The following is a 21,900-nucleotide window of genomic DNA, read 5'->3' as shown; positions in this document are numbered from 1 at the left end:
ATACCTAGGTTCACCAAAGAACATGCACAAAAATATCCATATCCATAATATTTAAAAACTGGCAACAACCCAAATGTGCAAAAACTGTAGAATGGATAAATAGTGACATATTCATACAATAGAACTTGTGTGTCCTAATCGGTATATTAGAAGGAAGTTGGAAGTTATCACCAAAAAATAAGTTTTTGGTTTCTTATTATAAAAATAGCATGTATTTTGGAAAAGTTAGTTCAATTCAGATAAGCAATAAATAAGAATATAAAAGTCACCATGATCCCTCTGTATCAGTTAGGAACTGTTTGCTGCAAGTAATATAGAATCTAGTTTAGAGTGGATAAACACACAGGAGTTTATTTGTATCACACAGCAAGAAGTACTTTATGCAGTTCAGATGCTTAACAATGGCATCTTAAAAACCCAGGCTCTTTATACACACCTCTGCTTCATTTCAGCGCACTGACTTTTTATCTTCATGCTTGTGGCCGTGGAGTTTCAAGATGACTGCTGCAGGTGCAGGGACCCTGTCCTCACCCCACATTCCAAACTGGAAAAGGTGGAGTGGTGGAGGGCGTGCACACAGGGCACCTTTATCTTTCACAAGGAAGCACAGCTTCCCGCCCTGAGTGCCTCAGCAGATCTCAAGGCCTGTGTGAGGTCACATGACCATTCCTAGCTGCAAGGGAACCTGGGAAAGTGAGAACGCTTTCCTGTTTTCTATGGTACGAGATGGAAAGGGAGAACGGTATTTGGAATGTCTTCAGTTTAAAAACTCCAAAAAGTCTACCAAACCAATCACCACTTAAATTTTGTTGTGTTTACTTCCATTCTTTTTTAGCCGTGAATATGCTTTAAATATTTACAAAAGGAGATCATCCTTTATACACTATTTCTGCAGCCCCTTTTCACTCAAAATATTACATCAATAAATACATAATTATTTTAATGCCTGCATCGTATTTCATTATGTGGATATACTATAATATAATTTAACCATATTATCGAACGTTTAAATTGCTTCTCAATTTTATTTTATAAATAACATTGTAAAAAGATGCTGGTATGTACAACTTTATTTTCTTAGAATATGTTCCTAGCAGTGGTTTGCTAGGCAAAGCAAGTATACAATAAATGTTGTAGCCTCAATAGATGCGAGTGATTCAGGAACACGCCCCTAAGTATCTGCCTCATCTTGGTATTTTTCAAACACAGGTTTTGGTCCATACTGTCAGTGACGTTGATTTAAATCAATATTGGGAAAAAAAAATGGAACAGAATATAATAGAAGAAGAAAGTATTTGTATGTATTGCCCATAATCTGGTGAATTTTTGTTTCTGTTGTGGAGTGTGTGTGTTTGTGTACTGTGTCATGAAGCAGTGTGAGTATTTTGCCACAGGTTACAGACAGAAAGTTCTTGCAATGCTCCCGCAGAGGAACTCCCATGCTGCCTCCTGATTTCCAGCATTCATTTCTTATTTGTTTTTCTTGTTCGATGAGAAGTTCTGTAACAGTAATAAATTACAGGGGTGACAGTAACATTCCTGATTTGCTTCTGACCTAAAAGAAAATGCATCCCCTGAAGTTTTGAAATGTAGAATTTTCACTGTGGTTAATAACTAGCCTGTCAGTAAAGTTTTCATTCCTCTTTACATCAAATCACATAAAGGTTTCTTTCTCATTTGTAAGTAGTTGGATTTATTTTTAGCTAACTATTACAATTAATCCCTAATTTTATTACCTCTGATCAGATAATATGCATTGTGGCCTATAAAATTTCTGCTTTGGGGAAATTATTGAGATTTTGATCTCAGAATATGATCAGTTTTTCCAACAGTTATATTTGAAATGAATGCACATTCTATGCTAATAAGATAAAATTTTCAATATCTATTGAATCTAGCCTATTGGTACTAACATTCAAATCCTCTAGGTTTCTATTTATTCTTTATATCTTGAATTGTCATTTAAAACTTCCACTTCCAAGATGGTGGTTTTACACTTTATATTTTCAAGATTTCTCTGTGTGCGCATGTATTTATGATATATAAACCATCAAACACATTCATAACTATTTATGTGGATTTCTATCTATTTCAGGCTTTTGATATCATCATCTATTTTAATACTATTGACATACCCAATTTTTGGTTTACCTTTGGGGAATTCTTTTGGTCCATTCTTTTGTGTCTATTCTTTCTGTGTCCTTTTATTTCGAGTGTGAATTTTGTAAATAGTTTACAGTTGGATTTTGTTTCTTGTGTCACCTTGACATTCTTTAAAAATAGAGTGTAATGCATTCATAATCATTTCAAAATGAGTAGATTTGGTTTTCTTGTTATGCTTCCTGGATGTTTTCTTTTTTTCACTTTTATGTAGTTTGATATTTGACTAATTTTTTATGCTTGTTTTTTCTTCCTTTAATGATTTGAAAGTTATGCATACAACTGTTGTTCTGTATATTCAAATCTTTTAAATCAATATCTAGAATGAAACATTATCTATTGACCATCCCTCCCTTCATCAACAATGAAAATCCCTTCCCTCCCTTCCCTGGCACACGCTCCCAACTTTTATTGAAAAAATTTTGAACTTTAGATCCAAATTATTACATTAAAAATGCTCGATATGCACCTCATTTTTCAATAAAATGTTTTCACATAACTACCATATTATTTATTGCTTAGGCTTAACTACGTTTTGCCGTTTCATTGCTTAATGCTGTTTATATTAAAACCCCACTGGTGTTCAGTCTTGAGTTCTTTATTTTGACTTATTTCTCAGTAAGCTTGAGTAAATATTAATAGTATATAAAGCATAATTTCTGCCCTTGCATGTCTGAAGTTGCCAGATCCCATTTTAAAATAATACCTAAAGTTTTAGAGTCAGAAAAAACTAGATTTAAATCTTAGGTCTTCCTGGCGCTGGCCCTGTGACAATGGGGAAATCTTTTCACCTCTCTGACTCAGTTCCTTGTAGTAAAATAGAGGTCACATGAGCTACCTTACAGGATTTGTAAGGAGTGTACCGAGTATAGTGCTTGTCTGCTTAAGTATGTATTGGCACATAGCAGCCAGTCAATAACAGATTGTTATTGTTAACTTTGCACACTACTATTTTTGTTTATTCACATCTTAATAAAATAGTATGAATGTTATAGGTAGTGGATTAAATTATTATTGTTTTAATTTTTGAGACATAATTTACATGCAATAACATGGACAGATCCATGAGTATAGTTTCACGCATTTTCAAAATTGCATGCATCTGTGTAACTACCACTCAGGTCAAGATAGAAAATTTTTCCATCATCCTTCCTCCTTCCAGGCAATTATTCCTCATCACGATTTGTGTTGTCATTGGTTAGGTTTGTCCAATCTCAGGCTTCATATAAATGAAATCATACTATTAATATAGTATCAATACTCTTTTGTGTCTGTCTTCTTTGTTCAAAATAATGTTTTTGAGGTACACCCCTGTATGGCATGTGTCAGTAATTTATTCTTTTTTATTCTGTTCAGCAGTATTTCATGGCATAAATATACCAAAATTTGTTTTTCCATCCTCACATTTATGAATATTTGGGTTATTTCCAGTTTGGAGCTATTACGAATAGATTACTATAAACAGTCTTGTACGAGGCTTTTTGTAGTCATTCCTGTTGTGTAAATACCCATGGGTGGAATTACTGTTTCATAGGGTAGATATATATTTGACTTTACATTGAAGAATTACAAAGTTGCCATATCATTTTACTGTCCCACCACCAACTTATAAGAGTTTCAGTTGCTCATTATTAATCATTTGGTATTTTATAGAGATCTACTTTGTCTGATATATAGCTATATCAACTTGCTTGTACTTAGTGTTGCATGGTATAGCTTTTTTCTCACCCTTTTCTTTTTAAGCAATGTATTTACATTTTTTTAAATTTTCTTTTGTAGACAACATATATTTGAGACTTGTTTTTTTACCCAGTCTGACCACCTCTGCCTTTTAAATAAAGTGTTTAGTTGATTTACATTTGATGTAATTATTGATATTTGGGGGTTTAAGCCTCCTATGTTGACAATTTTTTTACTTCTCTTAAGTGTTTTTGTTCTTGTGTTTCTCCTTTCCTGTCTTTTCCACTAATTGAGTACTTTTAGAATTCTGTTATATCTTTTCTATTGATTTTGAATTTTATTATGTTTTTTTCTAATAGTAATTCTAGACATTTCAACACACATCCATGACTTATTCATGTTCTACCTTGAAATATCATATTGCTTCACAAATGATGTTAATTTATGAATTTTATAATGCCAATTTGTCCACATATATACTCTTTATAGTCTTATTGCCATATATTTTACTTATACACATGTTGTAAACTCCATAATGTATTGTTACTAATTTTGCTTTAAATAGTCAATAATTTTTTAAAGAAATTTCTTCACATTTACCCTTTCTGGCCAACTTTTATATCATCTGTGGATCTAATTCTGTAGATTATTTTTTGTCTTAATTATGGGGCACATGTTTTACTGCTTTTTAGTATGTAGAACATTGTACGAAAAAGAACAATAGCTTGTGTAGCAAATTATATTTTCCCCAGAAAAGTCCATATTCCTTCCTACGTCAGGCCTCTAGGGTGACATCAAAATCAACCTAATCTGTAGCTGAGTTGGGTCTGGGCTTTTTTGAAGATTCAGTTAGATTTATTTTGCAATTAGCATCAAATATGAGGAAAGACAAGGCTTATCACTTTAGCAGGAATTTGCTCAGTGGAGAACTCTCTGTTTTACACAGAGAATTTATGCTACCAATTTTGGGGGTCGTTGAGGAGTTCTTTTTCTCTCCAGCATTATCCACAACTTTCTGCAAATTGGAAGATCTCTCTCCAACCTGATGTTCTACCCCTAGTCTTTGATAAGCTGTTACCTTGTACTCAGTGAAATTTTGTGTGCTTGGGGAGAATTTCTCTCAATTTTTCTATCCTACACTTAGCCTTTGGTAGGATGCTGACATGCCCTTTGATTAAATTAAAAAGGATTATGATTTTTAAAAATAAAGAATTCCCTAACTGTGTAACAATAGCTTTACTTTGTCACATATTGCTTCTAGCCATACTATAGAACTTTACGTGTCATTAATACATAAAAAGTAGTTTTTCCCCTACTTTAACCTGAGGCAAGTGTAAATTTCTCAGGCAAACTGTATTACTATGCCAGTGTTAAGTCCAGATTGATTTTAATCAAAAGTATTAAAAGAACATATGTTTGATAATATTAACAAACATCCTTATTGTTGATTATACAAAAAACACTTATGGCTGATGTTCATGTGCAAACACCAAAATAAAAAAGCATACTGTTTCTTTTATTTGCAAAACATAGTCAAAACTGCATTAGTTGCAAGCTCACATACACATGTGTCAGAGATGCCAGAAGCAGACACCTGGACACATTGTGCAAGGCTGTTAAATTTTAAAGGAGTAGGCAATGTCTTATTTGCTTTTCGGTTTCTGGCACTGAACATGGGGTTCAAAAATAACCTTCAACAAATAAAACACAGATATCTAAAGTGATATAACCAGTCAAGATTCCACTGGCATTTCTTATGACAATGAGTATTTGCCCAGAAGCTATGAGCAGGGTTTATTTCTGGGTCACCTAGCTTATTCGTCCTACTCAACAAACATGTCTTGGAAAAGGGAGCATCCCTCTCTGCCTTCTATGAAATGTTCTCTCTCAGTTGTTCTAGACAGCCCCTGCTCCCAAGATATGATATCGGGCAGAGTGGATGGTGTCTCCCATGGCGCACTCAGGTCTTGCCATGATATGCTGGATGAAGGGATTCTTCCCGGAGGCTGCCCTGCTGTCTTTTAACTCAGCTGTAACCAGCCGGCCCATGTGCCTGGGGTGGGATTGATGTGCTTTCTGACAGAGGGACTCCTACCTCCCACACTCCCTGCTTGTCCCACTTCACTCGCTTCCACCACGGGAATCATTTTCCCTGGGCTACCAGAAAGAGCCAATCTGGTCTCCTAGCACTGTTGCCTGCATCTTATCGTGCTACAGCTCTCCACACACACACAGTGTTCTCAGTTCTCTGAACTTTTAGTCATGCTGCTCTCTGCGCCTGGGACGTCCTCCCAGCCCCACCTCATCCCCCATTGCCTTGGCCAAGTCCGTAAGTCTGTAAGACTGAGCCCAATGTGGGGACTCGAGGAAAGCTTTGAGGAGTAAATGATACCTGAAGTAAACGCTCCGCATTGAAGTGTGCATCATTCATGCATCACATGGCTTTCCTGCATGTCCCCTCCCGCTAGACTAGACTCTGGGATGCTCCAGGATGGAGACCCTGACTGATTGTTCTTGTTTTCCACTATGTCTGAACATAGTGACGAGTTCATAGCAGGTGCTCCATAAATATTTACTCAACTACTGTAAACTGAGACCGGCCCATGCCTCTCCTGCTCTATGTTCTCCTAATATGGTTGGGAGTCTCTTCCTCAGGGCCACTATGCTACTTGTCCAAGAGTCTGGGGCAGAGAAGCTGAGCTTATTCACATCTGAACACCTTTGATTCTTTTACTTCATTTTAGGACAGACAAGGTCATGGCTCAGAATCCTTGCTTTAGGTCAGTGATTGTCAACTTGCTAACCTACCTCTAAGTCTTTGTGTAGTACCACAGGAGAGTGAAATATTTATTTTATAATTCCTTGACTAATCAGATATTACCTAATATCTGATTCTAGAATAAGCAAATTACACTAGAAGACTTAGTCATCATGAAAAATCCATAGGAAAAAAGTTCTAATTGAGGTATTTGTGCACATTAAGTAATTTTTGTTTTGTTTCAAATTGAGAAAGATAGCCACTATCTAACCCTTGCCAGTCTCTGCCATGAGACACCAGTGTTGCATAGGAGTGACATTTGAGAACCTCTGCTCCAGTTGAATACACCACCTATCAGCAATAAGTTATTTTAGTTTGTGAAAATATAATAAACCTTATTCTGACTGATGGTGTTTGCTTCCTGAAACAGGCTCATAACCCTACCTTGGTTGCTGAAGAGAGTAACTATTTGCCATCTTTTTCCTTCTCAGGCTGTGAGGTTGAGATTCTTGGTGTCAGACCTACTTACTGCCTAGAATATAAAAATGTCCCAACGGATATCAATTTTGCCAATGCAGTCAGCGATGCTCTTGACTCATTCAAGTAAGTGTCCTGAATTCTCAGCCATACCATTGTTCTTCCTTGCTTCCAGGACAAACACGGATCCCAAAGTGAATTGAGAAGGCTTGGTGTTGGTGAAATAATGTCTCAGAGAGTTGGTGAGCCTCTTGCATGGTTATGGTCAACTGATAGTAGGAGAAAATTGTGAGCAAGTGACTTCACTTTTGCAGGGGCGATCCCCGGAAATGTTTAATTGAGAGCAAGAAAGTCCCAGGGGTTTGGGACCTCCTTTTTTATTAATATGTTATTGGACAACGGAGAAGCAATGTAAATGTCAGCACTTCCCTAACAATGATTTAGTGAACAATTGTATCTCAGAAGATATTAAGAAGTATTTGGCAGAAAGGGAGGATCTGTGGTCAGATAACTTTGGGAAAATTGCCTACCCTAACCCTTCTCGGAAATGTACAAAGTACATTATTAGCATATTAGAACATAGATCTATTTCTTCCCTCCCACGTGGAATCATGACATACAGTTTGAAAAATGTAGAAATCAGTAATGTTATCCTGATCAGCACACATGAGTCTGTCAGGGAAACTGATCAACAAGACAGGTCAGGACAAAGCCTCAAGTCAGTCTCAGAAATCGCTGGAAGTGGAAGTTAAGATGGGAGATGGGTGGGGGTCTGCATCAGAAACCAGCAACCAAGAGGCTTAGGGTGTTGGGGGCTCTCAGTTTTCCAGGGTGGACTTGAGGTCACCTTGGCTGCAGAGTGGGCTTCCTGGGAGTGGCCAGGAAAGAGACCCACAGGAATCAAAGAGTAGAGACCAGGGTAGGACCTTCATCCTCCCCGAGAAGGAGCCTGGTTTCAAGCTTGGGCACACCCCGAGAGCCAACGCACCCTAAGCACAGTGTGCAGATCACTAGCACTACCCACATGAACAGGCCTGCAACTAAGACTGCTCCAGATACAGAGCTGACCCGATACGCATTTATTCTTGCCACGCCAGCCTTGCCTTGGTGAGCCGCAATCGCCCCCACAAATCTGTAAAAGGAGAAAACACCACCCTTCCTTCACCACTTCTTAGAACGATCCCACTTCCAATGAAACCTATCAAAAGGGTCCTTTGGGCACATCAAGGTTCATGTTCTGATGGACAGGTTGAAGAGAAAATGGGTTTAAAATACTTAAAAATTGAGAAGTAACAAATCTAAAAGTATAATTTTTTTTTCTGGGGGAAGAAGGAAGGAGCAGAGCCTGGGGGAGTAACCTTTAAATAAATATTCTTCAGATGGTTTGCAAATCCTGTGTTATGTGATCCTCCCTCCTACCTACTTTCCTTTCTTTTTCTTGCCCACAAGTGCTGGAAAACCACACATGTGACAAGCTGGAATATTGTGCCGCAGTCTAGCTTTGTGCAAGCCAAGCAGAATAGCATAGCACGTGCAGCAGTGAGCCGAGCTGGAACTCTGGGACAGCTCTACGTCTAACCAATGCTGCTTCCAACATATCCAAAACGCTAGCCGTCCCCACAGCCCACTGCCTCGCCAAATGTGAAAATTTGGATTATAGATGTCACACAAATACCTCCAAATTACCCAACAGTCTGTTCGGCAGTGTCATCCTTTTCACGTTATCTCACCTCAACAGCCGAATGGACTCCCGCTCTCTGCCACCCAGTGACCACAGGTAGAAGAGCGTAGAGCGTGCAGCCGTGAGAACCCCACAGGCTGCCAGTCTAAGCAGACTTCCCTGTGCTGAGGGACACCAGAATGCAGAGGAATAAGTACTGGGCTCTAGTTCCTCTAAAGAAGCTCTTCTTTTTCCCTTTTCAAACATGACACGGCAACAGTATACTGGGAATTACATCTTTACCTTGGAGAACATTTAGGAATGGGGAGGGTTTTGGTAGTGGTAGTGATGGTGTTTGTGTGTGTGTGTGTGTGTGTGTGTGTGTGTGTGTGTGTGTGTGAGAGAGTGTCCTTACCAAAGGCACTGGGTTCCACTAGAAAGAAAAGGCTACAAAAAACCGGAAGCCCAGGGAAGTGGCCCCAGGCCAGGCCTCTATATGATGTGTCCTGGGCTGCCACACTGCCCAGCGCAGCACCATGCATATTGTAGTCTGTGGAAATGGCCTTGAGCTTCAGGGATGGCAGTCACGTAGTCTACGACATGAATGATGCCCTGGGAGGATGGAACCAGGCCAGCACAACTGTCTTATGGCATCTTCATGCTACCAAAGTTGACAGGACACCAGAGACAGTCCCTTTGCATAGTAGGTGGGAAGATGGAGACCCTCCATCTCTAAAATTAGTCAGTGCTTGAAAGGAGAGAGAGAGAAGAAAGGAAGAACAGTAATAGTCTGGGGGAGGCAGTGAGATGACTTAGATCCTCCCCCAAAGACAAAGGAGCACCTCTTTCCTCCAACCCCTGCATTCCCTTCTTACAAGGTAGAATAAAGGACTGAAAGTTGTAGGTCAACATTTTTCTTTAAAAGAATCTAAACTTAGTCCTCTTTAGGAGCAAAGTAAGAGAAGTGTCCAGTCTAGAACAGTCTAGACCAATCAAGACCACTCTGCGTGTAGCGGCCTGTCCACGCAATAATGTGGCTCGAAGGAATCATTAATTCTTTTGGCATGTCTGTCTAGACCAAGAGTATAATTATTTATCTTCCCGTCAGGGAGCCCTGAAAGAAGGAGTGTGTCTAGAACTCCTCAACTGACCTCTTGTTTTCTGTCCAGCTCTGTCTCCAATGCCCAGCCGTGATTGGAAGAGCACTCATAGTTTTCGTACACGAGCGTCTCTGAGTCAGCACTGCCGTCGCGTGTCTTTCTTTGCCCACTGTGCTATTAGTCTGAGCAGCAGAGAATGGGACCTAGGATGGGCTTCAGCAGAAAGCAGGAGGGTCTGCTCAGATCTTGAACAAGGAGTCTACCAGGGACATTTCAGCAGAGGGTCCCGTGTGTGCAGGGCCACCTGTCTGCAGGCGGACAACCCATCGTCCATGTTTGATCCGGGCACGGCTTTCTGTGCTCATAGGCTTTATTGGCCCATTCGTACCTGTGAGTTGCTCCCTTTGGACTTAGACAACTTCTAGCACAGAGCAAAGGAGAGACAACTTCTAGCACAGAGAACTGACGTGGTTGACACCTGTCTTTTAGCATTGTGTCAAAGGGCCTTATGTCCAGTGACCCATTTTGCTCTCACACCCACCACATTACGTAGCTGTCGCTCTCCCCAGCTCACAGAAGAGGCCGCCGCCTCCCTGAAGGTTATACACCTTGCCTGGGCTGTCTCAGGCTAACCGGTGATGGAGCCAGAGCCCAGCTCCTTCCACAGGGCCTCTGGGCCCAGTCTCCTGGGGCCCCCCTGAGTGTGCAGGGACTGAGAACCACTCCAGGGTCAGCCCCTCAGCCCTGCACCCAGGTCCGCACCCACACCTCTGAGATGCCCTGGAGCAGAACCAGCTTGGGACAGGAGTTTGAGAACCACCTCTTTGCAATTCCCCTCCTTGGGCCACCCCGGGACCTAGGGCTCTGAAGGGCTACGGAGGAATGCAGCCCCGCACCCTGCACACACTGTCCCTCCCCTGTCAAAAAAAAAAACAGTTTATGGTCAGCATCACTGAATCCATCCTCCTGCAAGTTCTGTTTGTGGGATATTCATGGTTCCACGGGCAGGCAGAGGTGTCTGGTGTTGAAGCCCAAACGAGCCTCGAGTGGCACACGATCTGGGTGGGGGAAAGGGGAGGCAGCCACAGCGAGGCCCGGCTGGCTGGAGGGGCCCAGTGCAGACGACCATGTGGCCTCACAACAGGGCCTCACAACTTGTTTTTATGGCAAAGAAATTCGGACAGAACCTTAAGGTGATAGGAGACTTGAGTGTCCCTGAAACCCCAGGGCTGGGTGCCCCTTGCAGCTCTCAGGGAGCAGCTGTGCCGCAGGAGCGGGGGGCGCAGCCAATGTCCTTTGCCAAGCCCCAGGCTATTGAAGACTCCAAAGGTTACTCTTCAGGACCCCAGGGCCTCAGAGGCTGCTGGCACTACTGAGGGCGTGGATGGACGATGGCACAGCTCTTTCCACACACCCCAGTGAAGCAGGCTCTTTTGTCCTGGCCTTGGTCCCTCCTCCCTGGGGACTACAGGGAAGATGGGGCTGGAATCAGGCTCAGGCTCAGCAGAGCCTGGATCCTGCTCCCTGCTCCGCACACATACTCAGCAGAGGGATTGAGGGACGTCTGGAAGGAAAGGAGACATGAGAGGCGTTTCTCCCCCTTCCCTCCCTTTCACTGTGTGCCAAGCGCTTTGCAAACATCGGCTCCCTTAATACCCAGCAAAGCCCTTTGAGTAGATTTTTCAGATGGGGAAACTGAGGCTTGGAGATACTTTCACTGTTCATCTGAGACCTCCAGGTTAGTGAGAAGAGAAGCCAGGGTTTCATCCTAGATTTGTCTCGTTCCAGTGCCCCTGTCAAATGAGAATTTTCAAAATCAAAACTTTGTTGTGTGTCCACTGCATCTCTGTATGAGGATTACACGAAAGCTCAGCTCAGTTTCTCACAGAGGGGAGTCGGGAGGATGACAAGGCTGGTTAAACGGAGGACGTGAGAGACGCACACGCACAGACGAAGACACAGAATGTGGAGGATGATGAGGGGCGGCTATTGTCGGATGCAGATACCCTTAACAACACAGAGGATAATCCAACCACAATTCCTGGGACTGCTTTCTCTCTCAGACAGAAATAATTTTTGTCTCATTGGTTTCCTACAAATTAACAGCTAGGTTTACAGAGTCTGAAATCTAATCAGCAGTTAAATCTGTGACTCCGGCAAGCTTATTAGACAGTGCTCTCACGTGGCACTGAACAGACAGTCATTTTGGGATCCTTATTTCTAAGTTATGAAAGATTTTCCCTAACAGTCAATAATGAACCATTTCTTTAAACTGCCTCTATTTCCCTCTCCCTAGTCCTTTTCTCTTTCCAGCTCACTTCAGTAAGAAAAATGGATGTAACATTATGAACTTGTTTTTATGGCAAAGAAATTCGGACAGAACCTTAAGGTGATAGGAGACTTGAGTGTCCTTGAAACCCCAGGGCTGGGCGCCCCTTGCAGCTCTCAGGTAACTAGGCTGATGGCCACGCGTCCTCTGTCCTGGTTCCTGGACCTCAGAGCTGTCCCTGGCCAAAAGCGGACGTGCAGACATGGCCACCCGTCTCTCCTCACCCAGCCAGCCCACTGCAAATGAGCTAATCTGGGATGGAGACGAGATCCATGTGGAAAACAGCTGGCAACTAAGTCTGCCAGCTACACTCCAGACAGGCAAGCTCTCAGCCCTTGAAGACTTAGGTCTCCAGTGACTCAACGAAACTTCAATGTAGAATCCTTTCTCAAAAAGCACGTGTATAATCCCTGAATTGCAAGCATCCCAAATCCAGTGCTCCTGGCATCTGGGGTTGATGGCTTCCTGATGCAGAGCTGTCAGGTAAATTGCAGCAGTTACTGGCTTTCTGATCACATGGAGATTTGGGAGAATGGTAAATAGCCCCAAAGAAACCAGCCCAGTGATTGCTACATTAAGGTGAGGTGTCTAACAGGAAGAGACCTAAAAGTATTTCATTGAACTAAAGTGCAACAGTTAACTTTATTCCTGAAAACTCCTCACCGCAGTAAGTCACCACTGTATTAAATAGGATTTTCCTTACGTAGAAGCCCTAGCCTGGAAGTGTGGACACCTGAAACATACGATACGTTACCAGGTGTGAATCAGCACACCTGGAATTCTAAAGATGCAAGTACCTAAAAAACTAAGTGCTGAGGCTTCTCCGAAGGACAGATTTTATGGAAGTTTCCACTATGTTCAAATATAGCAGTAGAGGAAGTGCTATCAACTCAATCAGTCATGAACATGGGCCTCAAAAAAGTTTCAGCGTATGTATAAAAATGCTGTTATCTAGTATGAGCTTTTACCCACCACCTACACGCTTGTGGGACCCTAAAGTGACTTTTTGTTCTCTGCTGTCTATAGATGCAGAGGGAGTTTGGATTAGTCATTCACACATTAGTGGGTATGAATAATGATAACATCATTTGTGAGAAAGACCTACATAATAGCCTAATGCAATCCACAGTGTGGAGGAGGGTGGTAATGGGGCTTATTACCGGGGTCTAGTTTGTTTTGTTCCAAAAAGAGAAAAGAACATTTGACTAGCAATTTCGCTTAACTTAACTTGAAACCAATGTATCCTCCAAACCATTAATGAAGCAAACCTCAGGGTACCCAGCAGAACATCACAGCATTGCGAACGAGTGTGCCCACTTGCAAGTATGGCCAGAATGAGGGAAGATGCCAGGCAGAACAATCTGGAACTTGCTCCCCAACGTACTGCATGGAGTAGTTGTGGATGTTCAAAGACCCAGTTTGGTAGAATTAAAAGCGTTCTGACTACAGAGGTGGAAGATTTGCATTTCCAGTTCTAGCCCTGTCTCAGAAATCTGTGAGGCCTTCAGTAACTTCTAGAACCCTTTTAGGCTTGTTTCCTCATCCATATCTGCAAATGCTTTCCTGGAGTTGCAGTTCCAGACTTTGGGGGCATATTCAGCACAGATGCAGAGCGCTGAGCATCGGAAGTGGAAGTGACTTGGCGTCATGGTGAAGCTCTTGCAGCTCTCTAGGGGCTGGTAGGCTTCTTGTAAGAAAATAAGAACTATTTCCGAAAGACCAGTTCGGCTAAGCAGGATGTTTCCTCGTTGGCGTGGGCTGCTGAGTTCTTTGAGAGTATTCACTCGTTGTGTTCAGGGCCTTGGAGTCAGCTGTGCCTAGTTTTGGATCCTGGCTCCACTAGCTGTATGATGCTGATAACTGCCTTGAACTCTCTGTTCAAGACATTCCTACCTTTCAGTGTGGTTTTGAGGATTAAATAAGTAATATATGTAAAAGCCCTCAGCGTAGTGCCGGACCCATGGGCGCTATCATTTGTCAATCACTAACTGTTATCATACACTCAGCCGACAGTTACAGAGCTCCTGCTGTGTGCCAAACGCTAGACTAGCGCTGAGATACAATGGACAAGGAATCATCGCCCCTAGGGTGAAAGAATCTCACAATCTAGAGAGGGAAAGGACATATAAATGGGTAATCGCAGTACACAGTATGAAAATTCACAGCCCAGAAGTGACCCTAGAGGGCCGAGGAGCACACAGGAGGGCCACTCCGGCTAGCCCCAGGCTTCAGAGGAAGCTTCTTGGAGGAGGCGATACCTCCCCCGGGACCTGAAGGGTGAGCGGGGCTGTTTAACCCTGAGCGGGCAGACCCAGCTCTCTGAACACTGGACTCTTGTGGACGGCAAGACCCAAGGCTCTGCCGGCTCTGAGGATGAATCCTTTCCGTCCTCACGTTGCAAGTGCTGGGAGTCCATGGCAGGGGAAACCATGCCAGTTCATTGCGTGTGTGTGTGTGTGTGTGTGTATGTGTGTGTGTGTTTCAAATACAGTTTTTCAAGAGAAATAAGGCAATCTGCCAGGAGTATTAGCTATTAACCCTTGTAAAGTCCAAGCAGAGAAATTAGCTTTAATTTGTTTTACCTTGTATTGGTCACTGCTAACATCATCATCACCGCCACCACCACCATCAGCATCATCACATTGTTCTGACCTATTTCACGTGCTTTATGGGGAGGGCATGGGCACAGCCAGAGCTGGGGAGGGGACGCACGGTGGGAAGCACCGTGGAGAAAGGAGAGCTCCCTCTCTCCCCTCCTGGCTCTGCCAGCCTCCTCCTCCGATTCATGTCACCAGTGCTCAGTCACTCTGAGCCCAGCATCAACGATGAAATGGTTTGGAGTTTTCCAATCAGTACTCCGGCTCAGAGGGAGGGTTTTTTCAGAACTGGGCCTTCCCGGAAGTGTGGTCACTCTCTATTCACGTTGGAGCTGACCCTTCACACGTCCCCGTAGCACCAGGGTCCTGGGGTATCTGCCAATGACAGTCCCTGAACCTGGGGTGTCTGCTGACGTCGGGCCCCGAATACCCATCTGTTCACCTCCCGCAGGGCTGCTGAAGTAATGCCGTTCTTATTCTTGCCGGTCAAGTAGACACACAGTGTAGCACTTTATTTAGAGACGTCCTTAAAGTCCAGCAATACCTGAGCAGTAGTTATTTAAGTGATCACTCCTAGTGTTCTGACCTGGCGACGCAGCAGTGGTGAGGCTGGAGCTACGAGAACTAGCCTCTGCCCGATACCACATCCTCCCACTCTTTGGAGCACGATGAGCAATGCCATATGGCCAAGGGGGGGTGACAATAGACACGCTCTGTGACTTTCATCGCCGAGGTGCTCAGGCCTGGCAGTTTGTTGTTCAGTGTGCTTGTTTTTCCCTTGGAGAGCTCCCCCTGTTCATTCCAATGTGGTGGCCCATGGGCGGGCTTTCAGGGGATTCAAATGCCTTCACAGAGGACTGGGGGCGACAAGGGACTTGCAGGCTGGCAGGGACTCCCTCAACCATACCCCTCTCTCCTGCCCCCTCCAGGAGTGGCCGCGCTGACCTGGCAGCCATATACCACGAGCGCATCGACGTGGAAGGCCACCACTATGGCCCTTCGTCTCCGCAGAGGAAGGACGCCCTCAAGGCCGTGGACACCGTCCTGAAGTACATGACCAAGTGGATCCAGGTGACCTGATGCAAGGGCGCCTGGTGTGACCTCGTCCCCTGACCCTGTTGGTCTCTCCCCCGAGCCCCGGCACCTTCCTTCTCACCGTCGGTGGCGCAGGTTCTGAGTCCTCCTGCTCCACACAATGCCTCTTGAGGGACCAGGAGAGCCCTGTGCCACAGCCAGGCCAGGGGCATGGCAATGACCTAGATGTGCACTATTACCTGGCGTAGGTGGAGGGATGGCCCAGTTCTTTAGAATCCTGATAAGTTTGGTAAGCTCGGCGTGGACATGGTTCTGGTTCCGGTTCTGCCACACACTTGCAGAGTGACTTAACACACGTGTTTTTGTTTTTGCTTTTGTCTTATTTTCCCATGCTTTATTTTTTGCCTCTGTAACATGGGCAGGCGATAGTTCTCATATTAGCACAGAACTTTGTTGGAAAAGCCGCAGAAGATGAAAGCGGGGAGTGTACCTTGAAAAGCTAAAAGCGCTGTGTGGCGCGTCAGCACGTACAGGGATGGGACTTGCCGTCACACGCCCCTCCCCAAAGGGCCTCCGCTGTGATTCGAACTGTGTCTCATCGGGGCAGAATAGTTTCCTGATGCGTAAATTCAGAATTGAGAAAGTAACCTTTCTCCTACCATATGCAGTTTACAAGATTTTCTGAGTGTACGAGCCTCTCTCTCTCTCTCTCTCTCTCTCTCTCTCTGTGCTATAATGACGGCTTTGCCCCCCCAACAGGAGCGGGGCCTGCAGGACAACCTGAATGTCATCATTTTCTCAGATCATGGGATGACCGACATCTTCTGGATGGACAAAGTGATTGAGCTGAACAAGTACATCAGCCTGAGTGACCTGCAGCAAGTGAAGGACCGCGGGCCTGTCGTGAGCCTCTGGCCAGCCCCCGGGAGACACTCGGAGGCAAGACACACCACGACGGGGGCGGGGAGTAGGACACACCCTCATTTGCCACCTCTTTGGGCTTTGTCCTTTTTCCATAGTTTTAACTCAAACTAGGTCATTTGCCTCTGAGTCCAAGCCTCCAATGCTGGCAGGTGACTTAGTTTGCCTCTCACTCCTTGAGTGACCTCTCTCAAGTTGTTCAGCTTCCCTGTCTCTGTTTTCTCTTCTCTAAAATGGGCATAATAGTGTCAACCCCATTGACTGCTATGAGAATTAAAGGAGCTAAAGGATGTGCAGTGCTTAGCATATGTGCGTGCTAGCAAGCCCTCACTAGGGCTATTTTATCAGCGGCCCAAACGCAGCACTTCTCAGGCAAACCCGAGGAAGAGCAGGTGCATACGTAGCATGCTGTTTGGGAGGAAGCTGCCAGTCTGGTCTGTTCCATGGGGGACTGGGGACAAGGTGCTGAATGACGGGAGCTGAGGCCATGTGTGCAGTGGCCTCAGCTTTTTGTCTCAGGAGCCACAAATCCCAGCTCTGGCATCAATCAGAAACCGGACAAGCTACCCATGCTGGCCTCTGCCTCTCCGTACGTGCTTGCAATGATGTAGTCACAGCTGCCCTCCACGTAGAGGCGTAGAAGCACGTAGTAGCACTCTGAGCCCACTGCAAGATCACATATGTGTCGGTTGTTACGGTGACCCCATCTCAGGGGGATGCTCCCAAGAGGGTGTGGTTGGACTCCCACAGTGTGCAGACGGGGGGCAAAGCTCCCCTCCCCACAGTCACTGCCTTCCAGGAACTCAGCACCCAGAGATGACTAAACCTCTACTTGCCATTCCCTCAAAACAACCATTATATCTGGCAGCACGGGGTGAAGCACCCCGAGAAAAGGAGGAGGAGCACATGGCTCCTTTGGCTGACTGCCTGGCCCGGGAGTTCCTAGTCACCTCCCAATACAGCCTTTGGGGCTTCTGCCCACTGCCATATAGGGTCTGTCCATTCTGGGGTGGAGGAGCACAGTTGCCCACAATGCCGCCGCCACCAGCCTGCCCCCATCCCTGGGGACTTGTACCTTGCATTTTTTTCTCAGGCTCCATGGTCAGAAAGTGCAGGAGCAAAATATGTTCATGCAGTGTCCCCATAAACTCCCTAAATGTGACACCAGGAAGAATATTTCACACGTTGGCAGGTTCTTGAAAAGTTCTGGAGTTTTTTTGGCGAGGAAGATCATCTTTGTCTCCATTTGGCACTTAGAAGCGTGCGGTCTCCAGAATGCTTGGGCAACAGCGCATGAGCTGGGAAGAGCTTCTTCCGAGGTGGTGTGTAAGTCAGGCCTTGCCAGCAGCCCAGCGCAGTTGGGCGATTATTCAAAAGTGGGGGCTGTGTTTGAGCAACACTTTGTCATGTGACGGACACAACAGTTTGTGAGAGCTATTGTTTGTCACCAGATTTTTCACTTACACAAAATCTCTCTGCAAACACACCCTATTTTCCTTCAGAACTCTGGATTTTCTTAAGTAGGAAATCATAACTCAGGGAGCCATCAGGAACCCTCTACTAAATTATTTTTTGGAGTTGCATTAATAAACTCAATTTTATATTCCGTGATACCCAGGTGCCACGGGTAACTGTGCCCAGTTTAGCTAAAGGCCAAGTCAACATCAACCAGTTGACTTTAATTTTAGCCGTAAATATTTAAGCTGCTGCTAATACTAGAGATACAACGTTTACATCTTCATCATCAAATCAGCAATGGAATTAGTGGCAAACACTAGTTCTTTAAAGACTCATGTGTAGATCAGATATGCCCTAGGTCAAGTTAAAAGAAAAAATCCTCTTTATTTGATCTTTGTGATATTTAAGATCAGGCAGATCAATTGCTCACTTTCCCTTTAATTTTAGCATGGACTTTCTGACATACAAAAGTTTTTGTAATTTGTTTATTAGTTATTGAGTGAGAAAAGAACTGTTATAAAATGTGTAAGGTGTAAAGGATAATATTACAATGAACACTTTAAATTCACCAAACACTTGAGAAAGTGGCGCATTACCGTTATCTGTGACATCTGTGTGTCCTTCCCAGACCCCATCACCTCTTCCGCCCCCTCAGGGGAAACCACTGTCCTAAATTTTGGGTTACATTTCTGTAATTCTCTTTTTAGTCTTATCATGTGTTGTTTAGTTTTTTTGGTTATTCAAACTATAATGGAAATAATTTTATTCTGCAACTTGCTTTTTGTTTCCTCAAGCTGAGATCCTTGAGATTATAACAGGTGTCTTTGTAGTCATAATTCATTCATCTTTATTGCTGTATAGTATTCCACTGTAGAACCACACCATGATTTCTTTATCGTCCCACTGTTGCTGGGCATTTGGTCTGTTCCCATTTGCAATGCATTAGCTTATTAAGTATGGAATGTCCCAATTTCCTTAAGTGCTAAGTTTGACAGTTGATATCTCTGGCATTTCACTTTGACACTTGTTGTTTTATGTTTATTGTGAAGGCACATCCTCAGTCTTTCAAATGCACGTTTTGGCTTGTGATTATATTTCAAATTTTTTTTAGAGCAATTTTTGTGAAACCATGGATAAATCAAAAATTTGTGTTATTTTCAAATATGAGTTCCGCAGACAGCTCGAAATATCAACAAAGTGTTTGGGAAGGCTGGGGCTAATGAACGCACAGTACATCGATGGTTTGAGAAGTTCCATTCTGGTGATTTTAATCTTGAAAATGAGCCACGTGGGCAACCTGAGACCAAGGTGGATAATGATGAGCTGAAAGCTGTCGTGGAAGCAAATCCATCTCAACCTATGCAGGAATTAGCAGCAAGGTTTGATGTTACTGTTCCAACAATATTGGACCATTTGAAACAAATGGGAAAGGTAAAAGAAGCTGGATAGATGGGTTCCGCATGAATTAAACAAGCATCAGAAGAGAAATTGTGTTGAAGCTTGCCTTTCTTTGCTGTCACAACATGAAGACGAACAATTTCTACACCATATTGTTACGTGTGATGAAAAATGGATTCTTTTTGACAATCACAAGTGTTCAGCACAATTGTTGGATAAAGACGAAGTGCCGAAACACAGTCCAAAACTGAATATTCATCAAAAAAAGCTAATGGTGTCTGGTGGTCCAGCGCTGGTATTATCCACTGCAGCTTCACAAAACCTGGTAATTCTATTACAGAAGATGTCTACTGTAACCAACTGGATGAAATGATGAGGATGCTTGCGGTTAAGCAGCCGAGATTGGTCAATAGAGACAGGCCAATCCTCTTGCAAGCCCACATGTCGCACAAACAACAGTACTGAAACTACAGAATCTGGACTTGGAAACTCTCTGTCATCCACCATATTCACCAGACCTTGCACCAACTGACTACCACTTATGCCAGGCTTTGGACCACTTCTTACAAGGAAAAATATTCAATTCTCAACAAACTGTGGCAAATGCCTTTTGCAATTCCATCACCACTTGCTTTCTGGGCTTCTTTTCCGCTGGCATAAACCAGCTACTGTTAAGATGGCAAAACTGTGTTGGTAGTTTAGGGGCATACTTTGATTAATTATACTGCTTCTTGTTCAAGATATAATAAACTAAACTTTTGATTCAAAATCGGACATTTCATATTTAGTGACCTAATATATTCCTCTACATGTCTACATGCATGGGAGGTTTTCAGTATATCCCTGGGAGTTAACTTGACAGGTCAGAGAGTATGTGGATCTTCAGCTTTACTAGATAAAGCCACTTTGTTTTCTGAGACATAGAAAAGTCTCTCATTTTTACATAGTCAAATCTATCAGATGTTTTGGTAATTTCTTTCTTTGGTCTTATACTTAAAAAAGTTCTCCCCCACCGAGGTCCAATAAGTATTCACATATTTTTAAGAAAGAGAGTACAAAACAATCATTCTTGATTTTCTTTGCAGGTATATAATAAACTGAGCACCGTGGAACACATGACAGTCTACGAGAAAGAAGCCATTCCAAGCAGGTTCTATTACAAGAAGGGGAAATTCGTCTCTCCTTTGACATTAGTGGCCGATGAAGGGTGGTTCATAACTGAGGTAATTATACAATATATGACAATTTATTCAGTGCAAATTCTATCACACAGTCCAAAGACGAATGATAATTATTCAGTTTTTACATGTAAAGATTTTTCCACTTAAGCGCCATTCATTGCATTATTGCCTTCTTCGGAGAGTCAAAAGTCTTGCTCGAGTGACTCTGTAGACACAACTGTAGCCATGAACCCAGAGTCACGGTTTAGATTTTGTGGCTCCAGACTCTCTGTGTTTTAACAAACGGGCCTTAACTCGATTACCCGGGCTTACATCGTAACCTGTTCAGTCTAAAGCGGAACAATTACTGTGAACCAAAGCAATCGCTCCAGGCAGTCAAAAGCAGGGAGAGGCTCAGCCTCGCTTCACCTTTCAGAAAAATGTTTGGCAAACGAGACTCTGTGGACCCAGGTCCCCAGCTTGAAAACTTGATTTTACAGGGGAGATTGTCTTGCATTTTGGGGCCAAACCTTAATTGCCTCATGCCTGAATGACCTCAGCAGCCTCCTCCTGGTCTGCTTGGACTCCAGGCGCACCCGGCTCTTGTATCAGCTCAGCATATTGGGCCATGGCGGGAAGGCCCTGCCCGCCCCCGCCCCCCAGGTGAATCTGTGGTCATGTCATGTTTGAAATTAATTCCTGAAGGGAGCATGGGGTATTTGAGATATACATTTGAAGGTGGGTTGCAATTAGATGGGACTACAGGGTAAAAGAGAATAGTGGATTGAGGCCAAGGAAGTGTAAGACCCAGGACTCGTGAATAAGCCAGCAGAGAGAGGCAGGTGACGATTAGCAGAAATACTGACTGGGGAAGGGGTGGGAGCCCAGGGACACAGGCCAGGAGAAATGGGGGTTCCGTGACATGAACCTCAGATACTCAGGAGGACAAAGTGGCCCCTGTGTGCTCTCAGACAAAGAGGAGCACCTGGTACACAGCAGATCTGGTTAGAAGCATCAACTGCACAGTCCAGAAGCCAAGCCAGGCCCTTTTTCAGCAGACAGGGGCTTCTACGCCATGCAATTTACAAGGTCTCCAAGAGGGTCCCTCTGCTCCCTAATGCTCTCCCCTCTACAAACCAAAATGCTTCTCTTCGCTTCTTCACACTG

The 21,900-nt window shown here is 43.9% G+C and overlaps 1 protein-coding gene across 1 annotated transcript in view; it reads left to right on the top strand.

Moving 5' to 3' along the window:
* ENPP6 (ectonucleotide pyrophosphatase/phosphodiesterase 6) overlaps positions 1-21,900 on the top strand; it is a 110,664-nt gene that overhangs the window by 53,802 nt on the left and 34,962 nt on the right. The window contains exons 3-6 of the mRNA XM_012643998.1: positions 7,090-7,201; positions 15,691-15,832; positions 16,556-16,735; positions 20,659-20,796. Coding sequence (XP_012499452.1) covers positions 7,090-7,201; positions 15,691-15,832; positions 16,556-16,735; positions 20,659-20,796 — 572 coding nt within the window. The remainder of the gene's footprint in view (positions 1-7,089; positions 7,202-15,690; positions 15,833-16,555; positions 16,736-20,658; positions 20,797-21,900) is intronic.

The sequence above is a fragment of the Propithecus coquereli genome, unplaced genomic scaffold (assembly GCF_000956105.1).
Source record: "Propithecus coquereli isolate 6110/MARCELLA unplaced genomic scaffold, Pcoq_1.0 Scaffold203, whole genome shotgun sequence".
Classification (NCBI taxonomy): Eukaryota; Metazoa; Chordata; class Mammalia; order Primates; family Indriidae; genus Propithecus; species Propithecus coquereli.
Note: the sequence above shows the minus strand (reverse complement) of the source record. Positions and strands in the feature narration are given on the sequence as shown.